The following is a 21698-nucleotide window of genomic DNA, read 5'->3' on the forward strand; positions in this document are numbered from 1 at the left end:
AGCAAAAGTAGTAATGCTAAACCTATACAAATCATTGATTAGTCACAGTTAGAACACTGTCCAGTTTTAGACACCCTACTTTAAGTAGAACGTCAAGGCCATGGAAAGGGTATTAAAGAGATATACTAAAATTATACCAGGGACGAAAGACTTTAGTTATGAGGAGACAATAGAGAAACTGCGGTTCTTTTCACTAAAAAGAGGATAAGAGGAGCTCTGAAGGATATGTTGAAAAGCATGAGATCTTTTGATAAGGTAAATATTTCCACAAATCAGTGAGTCAGCAACCAGAAGGCATAAAATTTAAGATCATTACTGAAAAGCAAAAAAGGGAGGGGTTAGCAGAAATTATTTCACACAGTAGAATTCATAATAGCTTTCAAAAAGAAAGTGAATAAATATTTGAAAGAAAATTTGATGGGCATGGGGGGAAAAAAGAGGAATAAGACTAACTGATGGTGCTTGATTAAGGAGAATATTACAGTTCTGGAGAGGATGTCCCAGAGGGGTCAAGGACAGAATCTATTTGGTTAGAGTTAAGGAACAATAGAGGTTACACTACTAGGTGTATTCTATAGGCCACCAACTAGTGGGAAGGATAGAGAGGAGCAAATTAGCAGGGAAATTACAGAGGTGCAAGAAATATAAAGTAAAGTAGTGATAATGGGGGAATGCAGCTATCCTAATATAGACTGGGATAGTAATAGCGTAAAGGGCAGAGAGGGGGAAGCATTTCTGAAGTGTGTTCAGGAGAACTTTCTTGATCAGTACGTTTCTGGCCCAATGAGGAAGGAGGCGTTGCTGGATCTGGTTCTGGGGAATGAGGTGACTCGAGTAGAGCAAGTGTCTGTAGGGGAACATTTAGGGAACAGTGAGCACAGTATCATAAGGTTTAGACTAGCTGTGGAAAAGGACAGGGAGCAATCTAGAATAAAAATACTTAATTGGAGGAAAGCCAATTTCAGTGGATTGAGAATGATTCCAGTTTACCCGGGTCAGATCCAAAGATTGGCAGGCAAAACTGTAATCGAACAATGAATGGGCTGCCTTTAAAAGAGAAGATCGTTTGGGTACAGTCGAGGTACATTCCCACGAGGGGCAAAGGTAGGGCAAACAAAGCCAGAGCTCCCCGGATGACGGAAGAGATAGAGAGCAAGATGAAGCAGAAAAAGGGGGCATATGACAGATGTCAGATTGAGAATACAAGTGAGAACCAGGCTGAATATGGAAAGTTCAGAGGTGAAGTGAAAAAGGAAATAAGAGGGGCAAAGAGAGGGTATGAGAATAGATTGGCAGCTAACAAAGGGAATTAAAACGTCTTCTATAGGCATATAAATAGTAAACAGGTAGTAAGAGGAGGGGTGGGGCCGATTAGGGACCAAAAAGGAGACCTACGCATGGAGGCAAAGGGCATGGCGGCAAAGGGCATGGCTGAGGTACTAAATGAGTAATTTGCATCTGTCTTTACCAGGGAAGGTGATGCTGCCAAAGTCATAGTGAAAGAGGAGGTAGTTGAGATAAAAATTGATAAGGAGGAGGTATTAGAAAGGCTGGCTGTACTTAAAATGGATATGTCACCAGGACCGGATGGGGTGCATCCTAGGATGCTGAAGGAAGTAAAGGTGGAAATTGCAGAGGTACTGGCCATAATCTTCCAATCCTCCTTGGAAAAGGGGCTGGAGAATTGCAAATGTGACAAAACATTTGTAAATTGTTCAAAGGGTGCAAGGATAAACCCAGCAACTACAGGCAAGTCAGTTTAACCTCTGTAGTGAGGAAGCTGTTGTGTATGTACCTTTAAGAGAATAACTGGTCTCAGACTGCAGTACCGGCAGTGACCACCCCTGTATAAAAGGCGCTAGTGAGCCTCTGTTTTTAGTTTCACTATTGACTTCCACCAGTAAAGACTTATTTTGTTCACGCCTGCTGTCCGTGTCTCAATTATTCACGGACGTAACACTGGCGACGAGTAAGAAACGAACTTACCTGCAACTCGGCTGCACCTCAGACGACGTTATTGAAGGTCGAAGCCAGAAGAAAAATAAATAAATAAATAAAATCCAAAGAAACTCGAGAAACGGGCGTCGACCGCGGGCAACCGCCCTCCAAATCGTCGGATTGAAAACTTGCAGGAGAGACTGTCCAGAGCCAGGCTGGGTTCCTCGGTCTGTGGTTTCCCAGCTAATCGGGCTGGTGGCAGGTAATGCACTGATCCTTCCTGGGCTGCGGCGGGCTAGAGCTCGATCGGGTGGCTTTTCAACGGGGCCGGGCAGCGAGTCGGGAAGCAAAGAGAGAGAGAGAGGGTGGAGCACACATGGCGCGGCCGGTGCTTCGAATCCAGGCAGCGTTCGGACCTAAGAGGAGGGAGGGAAGTGTCCCAGAGGGTCCGCTCCACGACGGGAAAATAATAAAAGAAAAAGAATCAATATTAAACGCGCAAGAAACCGTGGAAAGCAGCGCTAACAACAGCGGGGAAGAAGGCAAAGCGCGGGAGGCGCCATTTTAGATTTGCAAGATTCCGAAGACCGGCTGTATCACTGCTTTTGATAATACAAGAGGGGACTGGACCACGTATGTGGAAAGAGTCGAGGTATATTTCGAGGCAAACGAAATAGCGGAGGGGAAAAAGGCATCGATATTGCTAAACTTAATGGGCGCTAGAACGTACGGCCTATTGCGGGACCTGATTACTCCAGCCAAACCGAAGGCGAAGAGTTTTAACGAAATTGTTGCTGTCCTACAGGAACACTTAAACCCTGCACCACTGTTGATAGCAGAAAGATTTAAATTCCACAAGAGAACTCAGCACAAAGATGAGAGCAATGCTGAGTATCTTACAGAACTACGCAAGCCATCAAAGCACTGCCAGTTCGGAGCAGGACTGGCAGATACCCTACGGGACAAATTTGTCTGTGGACTCCTGAGTGAAGGAACACAGAAGAAGTTACTCTCAAAGAGCTGACGCTAGATAAGGCTTTCAGCGTGGTAGTATCGTATGAAGCAGCAGCCAGGGGAGCTGCAGAAATTCAACAAAAACCACAGGAATACAGCACCCACAAAATGACACGGGAATTTGCAAAATGTTATCGCTGCGGCAGAACTAACCATGACCAGAAGGACTGCTGGTCCAAAGACAAAATATGCAGGCAATGCGGGAAGATGGGACACATTGCACGAGTTTGCAGGTCTGGGAAGAAGACCAGCGACAACAAAAAGGCTACTAAGGAACCGTACAAGAAAGTACAAAAGATGACGGACAGTAGTTCCGAAGACCAGATGAGCGATAGTGAATCCGGGAACAGGAGACTAAGCGGTCTCAAACTTCACAATGTAATCGCAAAAGAGGATCATCGAACCATTTGGGTCACCCTCACGATAGCAGGGTCCCAAGTTAAAATGGAATTGGATACAGGATCAGCGCTAACCGTCATGAATCGACGAGACTACGAGCGGTTATTTTCACACATACCCTTGAGAGAGACATCCATCGTCTTGACGACGTATACGGGGCAAAAAGTATACCCCATAGGAAAAAGAAGGGTGCCTGTCGAATACAATGGCAAGAAAATACGGAAATTGTATCTCGACATACTGCCAAATGGTGGACCACCGTTATTGGGACGGGAATGGATCAGGAAGATAAACTTAGATTGGCATTCCATTCGTGCAATGACGGTGGACGGTAAAAAAGATGAAGACGTCACTCCTGGACGATTGTCAACAATCTTAGCTAACGCCAAAGAGGTATTTCAACAAGAACTGGGCACGCTTAAAGGCGTAACCGCCTCGTTAAAAATAGAAGAGAATGCAGTTCCCAAGTTTTTCAAAGCAAGACCGGTACCATATGCAATTCGCCCAGCCGTCGAGGCAGAGCTGGAGAATCTGGAGACGGCGGGCGTGTTGTCCAAGGTCGACTGGTGCGAGTGGGCGACACCCATCGTTCCTGTCATGAAGAAAACGTTAAGCAATAAGTCCGGGTGCCAAGGAAGATTCGCATCTGTGGGGATTTCAAGGTGACGGTGAACCCAGTCCTTCACACAGTACAATATCCTCTTCCAAGGATAGAAGACATCTTCGCCTCACTGTCTGGAGGGAAGCGTTTTACAAAAATTGACCTAGCACAAGCATATTTGCAGATGGAGGTTGAAGAGTCCTCTAGGAAGTATCTCACGATAAACACTCACAAAGGTCTTTACCAGTATCATCGATTGGTATTCGGAGTAGCATCGGCTCCAGCGATATGGCAAAGAGCGATGGAACAAGTCCTGCAAGGGATTCCGGGGACTCAGTGTTACTTGGACGACATCCTTGTGACAGGTGAAGATGACAGTGAACACCTTAACAACCTAGAACAGGTGCTCACTAGACTACGGGAACATGGGCTGCGAGCCAACCGCCCCAAGTGCAAATTTTTTAAGAAACAGATATCGTATTGTGGCCACGTGATTGATGAAGAGGGGTTACATAAGTCCCCTGACAAAATTGAAGCGGTTGTTAAGGCCCCAGCGCCTGAAAATGTGTCGCAACTGAGGTCATTCCTTGGATTGGTGAATTACTATCATAAGTTTTTACCGAATTTGTCGACAATTCTGCACCCACTGAACGCCCTGCTACGAACGGGGGTAGCATGGAAATGGAGCGATGATTGTAAGCGTGCTTTTCAGAAGAGTAAGGACTTAATCACTTCAAGGGAAGTTTTGGCTCACTACAACCCAGCACTGCCAATCAGGCTGGCATGTGATGCGTCTCCCTACGGCATTGGGGCGGTACTGTCACATAAATTCCTTGGTGGTTTAGAGAGGCCGATAGCTTTTGCGTCACGCTCGTTAACTTCTGCCGAGCGTAACTACACCCAGATTGACAGAGGCCCTCAGCCTAGTGTGGGGGGTGAAGAAGTTCAATCACTACCTGCACGGTCAAAAATTTACTCTACTAACCGATCATCAACCTCTTGTCTCCATTTTCAACCCTCAGAAGGGCGTACCGATAATGACAGCATAACGGCTGCAGAGATGGTCCCTTTTCCTAGGGGCACACCAATATGACATCAAGTACAAAGGAACTAAACAGCATGGAAATGCTGATGGATTGTCACGTCTACCGTTGCCGACGGAAGAAGACGACCTTGCAGTGGATCCAATGGAGTTATTCCACTCGACCATAGTCAAATGTCTCCCTGTGACGAATGCAAACATAGAAAAGGAAACACGGAATGACCCGACACTATCGCGGGTCTATGATTTAACGGTGAAGGGGTGGCCAGCACATGGCGAACCACTGCTGCCAGCATTCTCGCCGAGAAGAGAACAGCTGTCAGTGTGCAGAGGAACCTTGATGTGTGGATCCAGAGTAGTAATTCCACCTAAGTTGACAGATAGAGTGCTCAATGAGCTTCATGAGGGTCATCTGGGAGGGGTAAAAATGAAGAACTTAGCCAGAGCGTTTGTGGTGGTGGCCGGGAATCGGTAGAGAAATCGAAGAGATGACCAAGAGCTGTGCAGGATGCCAGGAGGTCCAAAACGCCCCACCACAAGCTCCTCTGCATCCATGGGAGTGGCCCTCATCTCCATGGCAAAGGGTGCACATTGATTTTGCTGGTCCCTTCATGGACTCGATGTTTTAATTGCAGTGGATGCACATTCAAAGTGGCCAGAGGTAATAAAAATGTCCTCAACCACCACGGAAAAAACTATCACAGTTTTACGAACCATATTCGCCAGGAATGGGCTGCCTGAACAGATTTGCTCTGACAATGGACCACAGTTTGTGTCAGAAGAGTTCCGGAGGTTCTTAAAGAACAATGGTGTTAAGCATTACACATCTGCCCCATATCATCCAGCCACTAATGGATTGGCCGAGAGGTTTGCCCAAACATTCAAGAAGGCTATCAAGGCAATGTGTAATGAAGATATACCCCTACAACACAAGGTGGACAACTTCTTGTTTGCCTACCGGAATGCGACACATGCGGTTACCAACCAAACTCCAGCCATGGTGTTCTTCAATCGAAGACTACGATGCCGCTTGGATTTGGTTAAGCCAAACGTCCGAAGAGATGTGGAGAACAGGCAGTTTCAGAATATGAATGAAAGGCCGACCAGGAGTTTTAAAGATAGGTCAACCAGTTTTGGCCCGGGACTACCGCACTGAGAAATGGCAGCCAGGAACGATTTGTACACGACAAGGACCTCTCATGTATACCGTGGACGTTGGGGAGAGCATTGTAAGACGCCATGCTGACCAGATTCTAGAGTCACTGGAAAACGTCAACTCCACACCACGATCTGATACACCTGGTAATGAAATCAACGTTCCAATTGCAGCTACCGCAGAACCGGTAATATTGGAAGCAGATGAACCAAACAACGACATTGATCCCGACTCAACATTGCCAGAAGAACCAATACCCCAAAGAGGCGTTATCCAGACAGAATCAGGAAGCCTCCTCAAAGACTGAACTTATAATTGCTTAAACTTAACCAATGTATCTAGCAACAGTAATTGTGATTGTAATTAGTTATCATTTAGTTGTTAAATGAATGTTATGTACTGTTTATCTAAAAGGGGAGGAATTGTTGTGTATGTACCTTTAAGAGAATAACTGGTCTCAGACTGCAGTACCGGCAGTGACCACCCCTGTATAAAAGGCGCTAGTGAGCCTCTGTTTTTAGTTTCACTATTGACTTCCACCAGTAAAGACTTATTTTGTTCACTCCTGCTGTCCGTGTCTCAATTATTCACAGACGTAACAGAAGCGTTTAGAAACGATAATCCGGAACAAAATTAAAGTCAATTGGACAAGTCTGGCTTAATTAAGGAAAGCCAGCACGATTTGTTAAAGGCAAATCGTGTTTAACTAACTTGATTGAGTTTTTTGATGAGGTAACAGAGTGTGTTGATGAGGGCAATGCGGTTGATGTGGTGTACACGGTCTTCCAAAAGGCATTTGATAAAGTGCCGCATAACAGACAAAGTTGAATCCCATGGAATAAAAGGGACAGTGGCAGCATGAATAGGAAATTGGCTAAGTGATAGGAAACCGAGAGTAGTGGTGAACAGTTGTTTTTCGGACTAGAGGAAGGTATACAGTGGTGTTCCCCAGGGGACGGTACTAGGAACACTGCTTTTCTTGATATATACTAATGACTTAGACTTGGCTGTACAGGGCACAATTTCAAAATTTGCAGATGACACTAAACTTGGAAGTATAGTGAACAGTGAGGAGGATAGTGACAGACTTCAAGAAGACAGACAGGCTGGTGGAATGGGCAGACATGTGGCAGATGAAATTTAACGTAGAAAAGTGCAAAGTGGTACATTTTGGTGGGAAGGACGAGGAGAGGCAATATAAACTAAAGGGTACAATTCTAAACAGGGTGCATGAACAGAGAGACCTGGGGGTATATGTACACAAATTGTTGAAGGTGGCAGGGTCGGTTGAGAAAGCAGTTAAAAAAGCTTACGAGATCCTGGGCTTCATAAATAGAGGCATCGAGTACAAAAGCAAGGAAGTTATGATGAACCTTTATAAAACATGGTTCGGCCTCAACTGGAGTATTGTATCCAATTCTGGGCACCGCACTTTAGGAAGGGTGTGAAGGCCTGAGAGAGGATGCAGAAAAGATTTACAAGAATGATTCCAGGATGAGGGATTTCAGTTACATGGATAGACTGGAGAAACTGGGGTTGTTCTCCTTAGGGCAGAGAAGGTTGAGAGGAGATTTGCTAGAGGTGTTCAAAATCATGAGGGGTCTAGACAGAGTAGTTAGAGAAAAACTGTTCCCATTGGCGGAAGGGTCGAGAACCAGAGGACACAGATTTAAGGTGATGGGCAGAAGAACCAAAGGGAACACGAGGAAAAACTTTTTTACGCAGCAAGTGGTTAGGATCTGGAATTCACTGCCTGAAAGGGTGGTGGAGGCAGATTCAATCGTGGCTTTCAAAAGGGAATTGGATAAGTACCTGAAGGAAAAAAATTGCAGGGCTACGGGGAAAGGGCAGGGGAGTGGGACTAGCTGAAGTGCTCTTGCAGAGAGCCGGCACAGGCTTGACGGGCCAAATGGCCTCCTTCTGTGCTGTAACCATACTACGATTCTATTCTATGATTCCCAGCTTCAGTGTCAAGAGATTATGGCCTAGAAATTCGGTGGGCTGCGCCACCAGTTAGCGCCTAAAGAGGGCATTCAGTGGCTTTAGTGCCACTGGCCACACCTCCCGCGAAATTTAGCGGGGTGCTAATGGCGGCGTTCGCCTGTAGCGCTGCGCCGCCACCGATGATGTCATCGGTGTGCGCAGCGCCCCGAACGCGATATTGGGTCGTGCCCCCCCCCCCCCCCCCCGTAGCGCCGGTCGCAAATCGCGACCGGTTCAGGGGGGCCTACCTGTGGCGGTAGTGGCGCAAATTAAAGGGGAGGTGCGGGGCGGCCATTTTTTTTTCGGTGGCCGCCTGCCAGCACCTCCTCGCGCCGCCCTCCCCGGCCTCCCAATCCCGCCACCCCCCCCCCCCGCCCTCCCCGGGGCAGTGCCCCGAGAGCCCGGCACCTCTCCTCGGTGCCAGGCTCTTCTGCCGGCACTCGCAATCGGAGATCGCGCTGGTGCAGGCCCCTCCCCTTTAAGAAGGGGAGGAAGGCCTGCAGTACCACAGCGCACCGTGCCGCACTGCAGCATGTTGCGCTGCGATATTCAGTTTCAGCGCCCCAAGACGGACGCGGGGTGCCTCGAGCAGCGCCCCGCTTCCGTTTGGGGCGCTCAAACTGAATATCCCGCTGGCGCTCCCGGCTCCTTCCGGGGCGGGACTTCTGGCGCCCAGGTGAGCTTGGTGCCCCAAATGGGGCGCCACCGAATTTTTAGGCCTATAAGTCAGCAACTGCTACCAGCCAATTTCCTCTCACCCCAAACAAGCTAACATTGCTTTTATAAGGCATAATTTTGGAACATGGCTAACAATCGGGCTGGCAAAGAATCCTGTGTAGTCATACTCATAAGATCATAGTAATGGGCATCATCATCTCTCCCACACAACAGGCAAGTGGGTATTTTCTACAGCTAGCTAGTAATGTCTCTATGGATACCATGGTTTTGGTCCTGCGGCGATCCTGTCATTTTTGCAAAGCAATTCATCAGGGTAAAACATTATCAGTAATACCATTTGATTGATAATCTTAAGATTTCACTTGATTACTGTAGGGTTTAGGGAAAATTGTGACTGTATTCTTCAAATGAATACATGTGGTTGCTTATCTCCGAGGACCTCAAATGTAAATGGTTGATTGGAAGGAAAAAAGGTTGTTGAGGTTCATTGCCATTTTTTGTTCCAAGCTTGATCTTTTTCTGTTCTTAATGCCAAATTTTGCCCCCTAGTGTTGAGACACATTGGTACATCAGCATGCTTCATCGTGTATGTCAAGACAGGAGTTTGTACTTGTAGATTCCTCACAATTTGAACTGCTAACTTAGCTAAGCCCAAGTGCCCCTCAAAGGGAGTATGGGGTGCTGAACTCCTTTCAGAAATCATCTAGCAGCCAATTGCAGAACTGCAGGGCCAGAGATTAGAAGATAGCTGGCTGCTTGCTTTTTCAGCCAAGGTATATGCTTAATGGGAGGGGAGGCAAGTCATTTTAGAAATGCATCACTATTATTTTTAAATCACAAAAACTTGACTTACCACACTTCTGCACTGGATAAATAACCTTTTGTACATTCCCAGAAACTCATCAAAATCAATCACTAATTGAACAAGGAAGAAATAAAGCAGTTACTGTACTTTAAAACTTCATCTGGATAAAAAAAGTATTTTAAAATGTTTGTGATTAGGTGATCTGATGACAAAGACAATCTATTATTGTATCAAGTTACAGAACAAGGCAACAAACCATAATAGCAAAATAACTACAGGAAACTTTGGTTTATCCAGAGGTTAACTGTCTGGAATGCTCGATCCACCAGCAAAATTCAGGAGTCGGTTCAGTAAGTTTTTTTTCCTTTTCATTGCTTTTTTTTCTACCAGTCAGGCTCTGCAACGTCTAGCTGAAGCTGTTGCTAAGCTACAGAGACGCTTGCAAGGTACAGCCGACTGTTTAGAAGTTGTTGCTAAGCAACAGGGTTTGTTGCCAGATAAGGATGTTTCAACATTAGCGCTGGTTTGTCCGGCAGTTTTGATGGGACGGCAACAGCTCGGTCCAGTCGGTGCCAGATATCACAAAGTTTCCTGTACTTTGTTCATTCTCTAGTCCTACGTTGATTGCCCAAGTTAATTATCTTGCTTATTTCAACCTTATCTACACCTTCATTATTTTAAAGACCTGTACCATGCCTGCCTCAGTCTTCTTTTCTGCAGCAAAAATATGTTTAGGTGCTTGGGCCTTTCTACATAACTTATTCCCCTGGCCCAAGACCACACAAAGTGGAGAAGAAGCATCCGGGAAGGCACCGAACACAGTCTCTTCGCCGGGAGCAAGCGGAAGCCAAGCGCATGTCAACCCAAGCACCCCACCCACCCACCCCTTCAACCACCGTCTGCCCCACCTGTGACAGAGACTGTAGGTCCCACATTGGACGCATCAGTCACCTGCAAACTCATTTTTAATGTGGAAGCAAGACATCCTCGGTTCCGAGGGACTGCCTAAGAGGAGGAGGATACACCTTAGCATGCAACCATCCTGTCATTCTTCTGTAAACCCTTTCTAATGTGTCTATACATTTTTAAGGGGCTGCAAAAGTGCACATCGCACTCTAGATGCGGCCTCACCATTGATGTGTGCAATGGCAATATAACTTATTCTGACTGTAATCTGATCCCCCCTCCCCGCACCACCACAACCACCCCCCCCCGCACCACCACAACCCCCCCCCCAGTACCTGGTTTGCCTTTACTGATATCAGACATCCATTTTTTAAAATTTTCTTCCCATTGGGACGCACCTGGCCTTCACTTGATGTCACCCCTGATTAAATGCTTGGAATTGGAAACTCAACATGTGGACAGTAGATGTTCCAAAAACGACATCCTACTTAATGCTAGTACTCACTGTAGATGTAATTTATATGTAGGGAGCTTCAAAGGAGGTTTTAGGGGGTTGAAAAGAGGAAACTGGAGTTGCCAGATGATTACCATGGCAGGAAAGTTTCTTTGTTAAAGTATGATTTTCATTCCCAAGCAAATTTTGGATTTTCGGCATAGAGAGGTCTAATAATCTTAGTATTAAAATAGATACACTAGAAAGGTAAAGCCTATTACTACTAGGATCAGATTACTAGAAATAAAGCACTTCACTGGCCTCAGCAAACATGTATAGAACGTATCATTGTAAAACACACTTACCATTATTAACATCTTTATCCACTGCTCTAAACTCATCATTTACATATCTGTCCAGCATATTCCTATCAGTGAAACAATTTGTAACAGTTAGAATTTAAAAAAAAGTTTGCAGCAAAGTGCAATTTAAAAGGAAAATACTGTTTTAAGAGGTAGGTGCTTACTTACTTGTGAAAATTAGGGAAAAGATCTATGAATAGTTCCCTCAGTTCCTCTTTACTTATCTCACCATTCTTGCCCTAAAATAAAAAAGGTAGATTATGGAGCTGATTTTTTTATTTATTTATTTATTTATTTATTTATTTTAAAACATTGCCGTTGGATCATGCAGCATTACACATTTGTAAATCTGAACTTTTATAGATACTTCAACAGATTCCCATCCCATGTATGCGCACTAAGTGGACTAAAACTAGTATGGCTTTTTAATAAAACTAAAAATATCAAAGATACACAACTCAAAAAAAATCCAGTGAAATGGGTAAATTGGACAGGTTATGATTTCTTGCGTGGATAAGAATTCACTGCATTTAAACAAAAATACCAGAAGGTATTTCATCACAAAAGATTTCTGTTCTTACAAGCCAACACAATTTTGAAACAATTCAGCTGGTTACAAATAACAACAGAAAATGCTGGAAACACTCAGCAGGCCAGGCAGCATCTGTGTAGAGAAACAGAGTTAACGTTTCAGGTCTGTAATCCTTACAAAATTGTTTTGTGCACATGCTCAATGTGTCCATTGAGGAACAGCAATCAACAAAGCAAACAGAATGCAGAGTTATCTTGTGAAAAGAATAGTACAAGTCAGCATAAATAATGTTCAAACTGCTCAGACCAAATGTAGGTGGTGTCCAGTTCTGGTCACTGGGACATAGGGAAGACTTTCAAGCCACGAGATTAAGTGTCAGAGGCCCGAGTTGTGAAAAACTTGGGTTTGTCAACCTTGAAAGGAAGTGGCTGAATGGTGAGCTCAGGAGGTTTATAAAGATAGCAAACAGGATAGAAAAGGTGGATCCAGAAGATTACTAAACTAAACCATGGCAGTGGGACACAGGTTCAAACTAGTAAAAGGTAAATTCAGAATTGACAGCAGGAAGATTTTCTTGACACAAGGAGTCAGCAACACATGGAATGGACTCCCAGATAGGATAGTGAAGGTAAGTCATGGAATCAATTGAAGTATGGATGCACTGCAACAACTCACCAAGTTTACTTGACAGCACCTCACAGCCCTGCAAGCTCTACCATCAAAGACAAGAGCAACAAGATCAAGATCATGGTAAAAGCAATACCTCCAAGTCGCATACCATAATGACTTGGATATACATGCTGGAAATCTCCTCAGGGGCTCTCTCTCAATTGGCCATGGTGGTTTCTGCTGAAGTTAGGGTTGCCGATAGGAAGAACCCTTGAGGATATTCCTGATGTAATCAACGCAATTGCCATGTCTTCATCGCCGTTGGGTCAAAATCCTGGAATTCCCTACCATCACAAGTTGCTCAAGAAGGTGGCCCACCACAACCTCTAATCATTATGGGGATGGGCAATAAATGTGGCCTTGTCAGAGTTGCCGTATCCAGAGAACAAATTTAAAAAATCATTTAAGAAGCAATTGAATGGGGAGAATGCAGAGTTTTTTTTTTAGATGGATAAGCTAATATGGGCTGAATGACCTTCCACACCTGTACCTATGTTGTGAACTTTCACATGGACCTAGACCATATTTTAAGATTTTTTTCCCCTTTTAATTCCCGTCTTGGGGACAAACGTGATTTGCCAAAACATTTTTACCCATGGGAAAAGTGCCACTAATTTTTACATATTAAAGTTGAACTGGGTGTTTTAACTAACTACAGGCCATGCAGAAACTATGAAATTACTAATAAAAAAACTGAAATTAGAAAGCTGATTCCATAATTGGGTATTCCCAGTGAGGAGCAGTGATCACAGGTTAGAAAATCACAGACTCATGGACCATGATCATCGGTCCATTAAAATTAAGGGTCGTAAAATCATGGGCTAAGGGCCTGTGATTTCCTGACCTGCTCTCCCTGCAGGCACTTGCTAGGAGTGCCCAATCAGGGCATCGATCCTTATAAATATGTTGTTTGTGTAAAATTTGCATCACTATTTAAAAATATATCTTTATAGTAATAAGCCTACAACTTCAATTAGTTTAGGTCATAAATCAGCCCATAATCAAGGTGCATGAAAATATATATAAAGTTGCAACTTACACATAGATTAACATATCATAGATTAAACAAATCATAGATTAAACAAATCAAGTTAAATTGGTGGAAAGTTAAAAACTCACTTTATCATAAAATTCAAACTTTTTCTTGGCTTCTGCTATGTGTTTTGCTGACAATTCCTGGAAAAAATAACCACAACCAGTTTTGAACCCAAAAAGAGGAAAGATATTATACAAATTGTCATGTAATTCTAAATTTTATAAATTGAGGTAACTGTACACTTACCACCATTTTCTGTCAGTTATGTTTTATTGTACCCTAAAACTGTAATGTCACATATTGTATGTTTCTCAGTAACTAGGATACTGGAGCGACACACATTTATGCAACTACAACATTACATGCACATATTTATATAATGAAGGGCAGCTTTTGAAGGGCACAAATTTATTTCTTCATTTGTCTGGCTTGTCTGAGAAGGGACACTATGTACTTCAAAAAAAGTCAACGAGCAACCCTTCAGGAGATCTACCATTTCATATGTAGTGAGTTGTTTTACATTTCTTTAACTCAACATATTTTACCATACACAATGGTTTTCTAAGACACTTGGATCAGCTAAAGACTTTATTTTTCATTATTGAAATATCAATGTATAGGGACAAACTGTTTATAAATACTTAAAACAAAATAGATTAACAGAAATCTTAATTTTCATAAAAGAAAACTTAAGACATATTGTATCACTTACTGAAACGCTATTGGCCCAGTAATTCCGTTCCAAACGCGCGAGTACGGTCGGGGTACTCACGCGTCTGGCCGGAGGAAATGCCGGTTTTCAGCATGCACAGCGCATGCGGAGAAAACCGGCATTTCCTGTCCTCTGAACGAAGGGGTTCAGAGGCACAGCGTGTGCAACTGCACAGGCAGCGCGTGCGCAGTGAACTTCGTCGATTTCATTCATGGATTCAGTGAGGTTAAGTCCTTACAACTTACACATGAAAAAAGCATGTGTAAAGTTGCTCCAGAGGAAGATATATTTTATCGTGGAGCTTCTGAAAGGCAATATTTTTGTTTGGGAAAGGGAGGAAAGTTATTTTAAGAAATGCTGAGGTAAGTTTTAAAGTTTAATTTTTTTTTTTTTTTAAAAACAGGTTTTCAGTACTGTAGGTAGAAGGAGCAATTGTGGCTGTGTGAATTGAATTTGTGTTTATTAAATGTGAAAATGACTGTTCTAAAATGAGTAATGTAACATTTCCAACATTTTTAAGAAACTTTTCATCAGTAATATATTCTTTTAAGTAATTATGTATGTATGTCCGTATATATTCCTTTACGTATATGTATGTATATATTCCTTTACATGTGTATGAATGTATGTATTTAATTATGATTTTCCAATAAGTTACTTTCTCTGAGTCATAATTAAATACATACATTCATACACATAAGTAAAGGAATATATACACATACATATACGCAAAGGAATATATACAGACATACATACATAATTACTTAAAAGAATATATTACTGATGAAAAGTTTCCTTAAAAATGTTGGAGTCATTTTCACATTTAATATACACAGCAAATTCAATTCACATAGCCACAATTGCTCCTTCTACCTACAGTACTGAAAACCCATTTTAAAAAACAATAAACTTTCCTCAGCATTTCTTAAAATAACTTTCCTCCCTTTCCCAAACAAAAATATTGCCTTTCAGAAGCTCCACGATAAAATATATCTTCCTCCGCAGCCTCTGGAGCAACTGTACTCATGCTTTTTTCATGTGTAAGTTGTAAGGACTTAACCTCACTGAAAGCATGAATGAAACTGGCGAATTTTACTGCGCACGCGCTGCCTGAGCAGTCGCACGCGTTCTGCCTCTGAACCCCTTCGTTCAGAGGACAGGAAATGCCGGTTATCCCCGCATGCGCTGTGCATGCTGAAAACCGGCATTTCCTCCGGCCAGACGCGCGAGTACCCCAACCGTACTCACGCGTTTGGAACGGAATTACTGGGCCAACATTTTACATGTCAATAAAATGAAAAATTTAACAATTGCACGATTTGCCCCCTCGCATCTGCGACTGAGGGTCCAAGGAGGTGCATTGCGCAAGAGGTCATCGTCGTACGTATCCTCACACTGTTCCCTTTCGGGAACTGTATGAAGTGGTGGAAGGATTTCTGGCCACGTTAACGCTCCTTCCGTGACCATAACCATCTTCATACCAGCCATTAGGGTGGTTAGTCCTATGGCGTGAGGGTTTTACGGGCTCCCACAACCCATCTGAGGGGGGGGTGGCCACCCACACCCGCAAGTATCCCGCTGGATGTCCACCCAGAATTTATAGTTGGAGCTCCGACTCCACTTGCCGGGACTGTCTGGAGCGGGGTTCGAAACCCTACTCCTTCTGGCCCAGCGGCGGGGATGCTTACCGCTACGCAAAAGGCCCACTCCGCGCAAAAGGTGACACCCATACGTTTCCTGCACCTTTTCCCTCCCCGTGACTGGAGCCCTATGCTGCCACTTGAAAGACCAAGCTATCATCTGTCCTTTTTGCGGCGCCTTGGACTTCTCATTACCAATGATGAGCAGGCGCTGCGCCGCCACCTCGTTGAGATTGCTGAGGTCATCATCAGTTCAATTAGGAGTTCTTTTAATGCCGTGAATTGTGCTCATTCCAGCCATTTCACGTTGCTAATCGGAGTGGGCCTTTGGCGTAGTGGTAGGATCCCCGCCGCTGGGCCAGACGGGGTAGGGTTTCGAACCCCGCTCCAGACAGTCCCGGCAAGTGGAGTCGGAGCTCCGGCTCTAAATTCTGGGTTGACATCCAGTGGGATATTTGCGTCCGTGGGTGTGGGTGGCACCCCCTCCTCGTATAGCTTGTGGGAGCCCATAAAACCCTCCCGCCATTGGACTAACCACCCTAATGGCTGGTACAAAGATGGTTATGGTCACGGAAGGCGCGTTAATCACGGCCATAAATCCTTCCACCACTTCATACAGTTCCCCAAAGGGAACAGTGTGAAGACACGTATGACGACGACGTTGCTAAATAAATAAAATGAAAAAAATTCTCAGGGCTTTTAAAAGTCTTTAAATTGCTTTAATTCTGTTTAAAACTACTTCAGATTCTTCAAATAATGTAAACGTTTTTAAAAGTTTATAAAAGTTACCAAAAGCTTCATAAAAATGCCAAAAACCTATTTAAAATGCTGCTCTGCATGTAAAAATGCTTAGCAGCTTGTGAGAAACATTGGGGGCGTGTCCTATTAAACTGAGACCTCAAGGGGCGTGTCTCAGTTGCACAGCGCACTCCAGGCTTCGCGCTGGCTGCACTCCTGGGCGGCATGACGTCAGACGCTGCCCGGGATTCTTCTCTTTCAAAAAGGAATTCCAGGCGTCCCTGGAGGTGAACGGCAGGCGCGTCGGGTAAGTGCAGATCGGGGGCTTGCACGCGCGGCAAGCCCCCGATCCGAATTTCTGCCCCATTATATATGTAATTAAAATAATTGTGAAGGCAGAGAGTAGAAAGCAGTCTAGCTTGTGATGAAAATCCCAGCAAACAGTAATACCCATCACCATTCAGCAGAAAGTCAGGCAGAAATGATTCAGTACCTTTGGAATAAAAGTGGGCTGGTCACCCTGCAGCAAGAAGAGCAGATTATGGTGTTACAATACTTAAGATTATAGCCATGCTTATAGATTAGAAATATGCATTCAGGTTCCTATTTCCCCCCCTTTTCGGTGTTGATGTTTAGCAAGGTTAGTTTTTTTCCAGATTTTTTTAAGCCAAATTGTTTCATATTAAAAAATAAAAAGCTTTTTTTCCAATTTTTGTCTGAATATTAAACCTTATAATGCAACACTAAGTTCAAAATTACACAGAACTGCATACTTTATTTTAATCACATTAGAGAAAAACAGTGGTGTTGGATTTTAGGCTTTTAAACAGGCCTAACCATTTAAACAGTCATTCAACGGGTTTCCCTGGTAGCCTTGAGGGTAAGGCACATCCAGGTACAGCAGTGAGCCAGACAAACCAGAAGGTTATCCGATTTCAACTAGGGCAGCAACTGAAGAGTAACAATTGGCCTCGGGCACCCTGGACTGGGGAACGTGGTTGAAAAATCAGCCAGCATTCTCATTCCTAATCGTTATCTAGCAACTTCTAACTCCTGCTGGAAAGTGTGCATGACAGTTGAGAACAGGGTCGGGTGCAACTGATACCAACTACAGTCAAATAGCCTGCCGAGGGTAGAAAATGCTGACTCACTATCCAATTACTGAAATGCATAATTATCCCAAAGGATTTTAAAATCAATGTGCAAGAGGTACTTAAAAGGGATTATTATATATGAATAAAAATCAGACACAGGCAAATACAAGCCCATTAGCCCAAATTCAATAGTGGGTAAAATAATGGAAACCAATCTATGGAGTAGACTGGAGTACACTAATTATAGCAATATAATTTAACAGCTAACGTGGGTTTAAAAAGGTGAAAATCCTTGACAAACATCCTGAAGGGGTTAGAAAGTATATGGTGAAACTCCTATAACGTATGTTATTTGGACTTTCAGAAAGCCTGACATGAGAAATATTGAATAAAACTAAAAAAGGGAATCTAGGGTACAACATGGGAGTGGAAAAGATGATGGATCAAAGAAATAGGAAACAGAGTACTCAATGACAAATTGGGGGTGGGGGAAAGGAAGATGTTGAGTGGGTTCCACGGGGCTCAGTGCTTATACTCCTGTTGTTTCTTATCTACATAATTGACATGGATTTGTAAAATTTGCAGACTACTACAATAGGGAGAGCAGCAGCAACAGACAAAACAGTAATGATCTGCAGAGGATTTATATCCATTATGTAAATGGTCAAATTACATTTAATATTGAGTCAAAAAAACATGCTGACATAGGAAAACAATAAAAAGAATAAAATTAGAAATGGCAGACCTAGGAAAGGACATAGAACAGTAAACACATCACCTACAATCAGAATAATATGGAGGAACAGTTAAAATAGCAAACAGAATTTTAGATACAGAACAGTGGTGTATAAATCTGCATAGATCATGCAGAGACCTCACAATACATTGGTCAGACCACACTTGTAACACTGTATATTGTTTGACCAGTACGTTTCAAAGAGGACAAGCATACACTTGAGAGTGTAGAGTAGAGGAACAAGAATGATTTAAATTATTAAAAGACACTTGCTATGAGGAAAGATCAGAAAAGCTTAAAGACTAAAGTCTAAACCGGGAGCCTCATTGAAGTATATAAAGTAATAAAAGGCATAGATAGATAAAGCGAATGCAAATATTACTTTTATGCAAGTTAGATCAGTAGGACTAGAAGATATAAATAAAATTAAAATGGGTATTAGAAGAAATGTATTTCCTCAATAGAATGATAAACATTTGCAATTATGTAATGGATGAGGCGCTGGAGTCAACAACATTAAGGGCATTCACAATGAGATTGGAGTAGGAATTTTGGATGGGCTAGATATGAAGGGTCAAATGGCCTTTTCTTACTGATTGTCTAGAAATGAAAAGTGTCACTTGGGCAAGGTTCCAGAGAGTAGCCAATGCCATACATCAGTAAGAGTCACTGTCTTCAGGATAGAAGGGCAGAAAATACTGCACTGTCTTATTTCATTATCATTTATATTTAGTACTCTACCAACAACATTACAAAAATCGAGGTTAAAAAAGTTAAATGACTAAAACAGAAGTCTTAAAAATGTTAATAGATAATCTGCACATGGGCAACTCCTGCTCTTCCTGCAAAGCTGTGAGTCGCCCAGAGTTTACAGACATATCAGCAAGGGAGTTTTATTGGTGCTTATTTTTCTCCCCTCCTCTTCTGCAGGTGTTGATTTCTTGCTGAACTGCAGTTCCACAGGTGCAGATTGACTTCTGATAGCTCACCCAAGTGGGCAAGTTTGAGCCTTGACAACAAGCATCAGCATGCTATTCAACCATGGTCAGGGATAGGAGCGCGAAAGAGAAATCACATCGGAGTCCAATGCTGTCCTCATTTAATGTTCACAAGTACATTTCCAGCAGGGGACTCTGGCTAGCAATCAAGAGCAGGGTACAATTCTAAAGGGGGTGCAGAATCAGACACATAAGAACATAAGAACTAGGAGTAGGCTAATCGGCCCCTCGAGCTTGCTCCACCATTCAATAAGATCATGGCTGATCTGATCCTAACCTCAAATCTACTATCACTCTCCATCCCACCCGAACCCATGTGATCTCCCGGGAGAGGTGAAAAAACAGATTAAAAAAAACAATGGCCAATTTGGGAGAAAAAAATCTGGGAAATTCCTCTCCGACCCATCTAGGCAATCGAAACTCGTCCAGGAGATCACTCTGTCCCGATATTTTCTACAGTACTTACCTTCTGTAAATGCGATCTCCACCCCAGCCAGGAACAGGAATAAAACCATCTCCTGAAATCTAACAGAATTAGAACACAAGAAGTAGGAGCAGAACCAGGCTACACGGCCCCTGGGCCCGCTCCACTACCCACAGGGCCACGACCATTCCGAACCTAGACTCATGTCCAATTTCCTGCCAGCTCCCCGGAACCCTTAATTCCCTTGACTTCTAGGAAACTATCTATTTCTGTTTTAAATTTATTTAATGATGTAGCTTCCACAGCTTTCTGGGGCAGAAAATTCCACAAACCTACCACCCTTCGAGTGAAGAAGTTTCTCCTCATCTCAGTTTTGAAGGAGCAGCCCCTTATTCCAAGATTATGCCCCCTAGTTCTAGTTTCACCCATCCTTGGGAACATCCTCACCGCATCCACCCGATCAAGCCCCTTCACAATCTTATATGTTTCAATAAGATCGCCTCTCATTCTTCTGAACGCCAATGAGTAGAGTCCCAATCTACTCAACCTCTCCTCATATGTCCACCTCCTCATCCCTGGGATTAACCGAGTGAACCTTCTTTGTACTGACTCAAGTGCAAGTATGTCTTTTCTTAAGTATGGACACCAAAACTGTATGCAGTATTCCAGGTGCGGTCTCACCAATACCTTGTACAACTGCAGCAATACCTCCGTTTTTATATTCTATCCCCCTAGCAATAAAAGCCAACATTCCATTGGCCTTCTTGATCACTTGCTGCACCTGCATACTAACTTTTTGAGTTTCGTGCACCAGGACCCCCAGATCCCTTTGTACTACAGTACTTTCCAGTTTCTTGCCATTAAGATAATAACTTGCTCTATGATTTTTCCTGCCAAAGTGCATAACCTCACACTTTCCAGTATTGTATTCCATCTGCCAAATCTCTGCCCACTTACTTAGCTTGTCTATGTCCCTTTGAAGGTTTTTTATGTCCTCCTCACTCACTACTTTCCCTCCCATCTTTGTATCATCTGCAAACTTTGATGTGTTACACTCGGTCCCCTCCTCCAAATCGAATATAGATTGTAAAGAGTTGGGGACCCAGCACTGACCCCTGCGGAACACCACTAGTTACTGATTGCCAGTCTGAGAATGAACCATTTATCCCAACTCTCTGCTTTCTGTTAGAGAGCCAATCCTCCACCCACGCCAGAATATTACCCCCAATCCCGTGATTTTTTATCTTGAGCAATAATTTTTTGTGTGGCACCTTGTCAAATGCCTTTTGGAAGTCTAAATACACTATGTCCATTGGTTCCCCTTTATCCACCCTGTATGTTACTTCCTCAAAGAACTCAAGCAAATTTGTCAAACATGACTTCCCCTTCATGAAACCATGCTGAGTTTGTCCTATTAAATTATGTTTATCCAAATGTCCCGTTACTGTCTCCCCAATAATGGACTCTAAAATTTTACCAACCACATCTAGCGGTATATGTGCACAAATCGTTGAAGGTGACAGGGCAGGTTGAAAAAGCGGTTTAAAAAGCATACGGGATCCTGGGCTTCATAAATAGAGGCATAGAGTACAAAAGCAAGGAAGTTATGTTAGAAACATAGAAGATAGGAGCAGGAGTAGGCCATTCGGCCCCTCGAGCCTGCTCCGCCATTTAATGAGATCATGGCTGCATGGCTGATCATCCAAATTCAGTACCCTGCCCCGGCTTTCTCCCCATATCCCTTGATCCCTTCAGCCTTAAGAAATATCTCTAACTCCTTCCTGAATGTATTTAATGAATTG

At 43.4% G+C, this 21698-nt stretch overlaps 1 protein-coding gene across 14 annotated transcripts in view; it reads right to left on the bottom strand.

Annotated features, from left to right (window-relative positions):
• cep43 (centrosomal protein 43) overlaps positions 1–21698 on the bottom strand; it is a 91323-nt gene that overhangs the window by 41567 nt on the left and 28058 nt on the right. For 10 of the 14 annotated variants that reach the window (XM_085982035.1, XM_085982033.1, XM_085982028.1 and 7 more), the window contains exons 6-10: positions 17138–17164; positions 13638–13694; positions 11486–11556; positions 11321–11382; positions 9665–9726 (exon numbers count right to left, since the gene is read on the bottom strand). In XM_085982035.1, the coding sequence (XP_085838161.1) occupies positions 9665–9726; positions 11321–11382; positions 11486–11556; positions 13638–13694; positions 17138–17164 (279 nt within the window). The remainder of the gene's footprint in view (positions 1–9664; positions 9727–11320; positions 11383–11485; positions 11557–13637; positions 13695–17137; positions 17165–21698) is intronic. The other 4 variants (XM_085982036.1, XM_085982029.1, XM_085982032.1 and 1 more) reach the window with 1 other exon arrangement.

Source organism: Somniosus microcephalus, chromosome 3 (genome assembly GCF_052327205.1).
Source record: "Somniosus microcephalus isolate GS21.2 chromosome 3, FLI_Smic_1.0, whole genome shotgun sequence".
Taxonomy (NCBI): domain Eukaryota; kingdom Metazoa; phylum Chordata; class Chondrichthyes; order Squaliformes; family Somniosidae; genus Somniosus; species Somniosus microcephalus.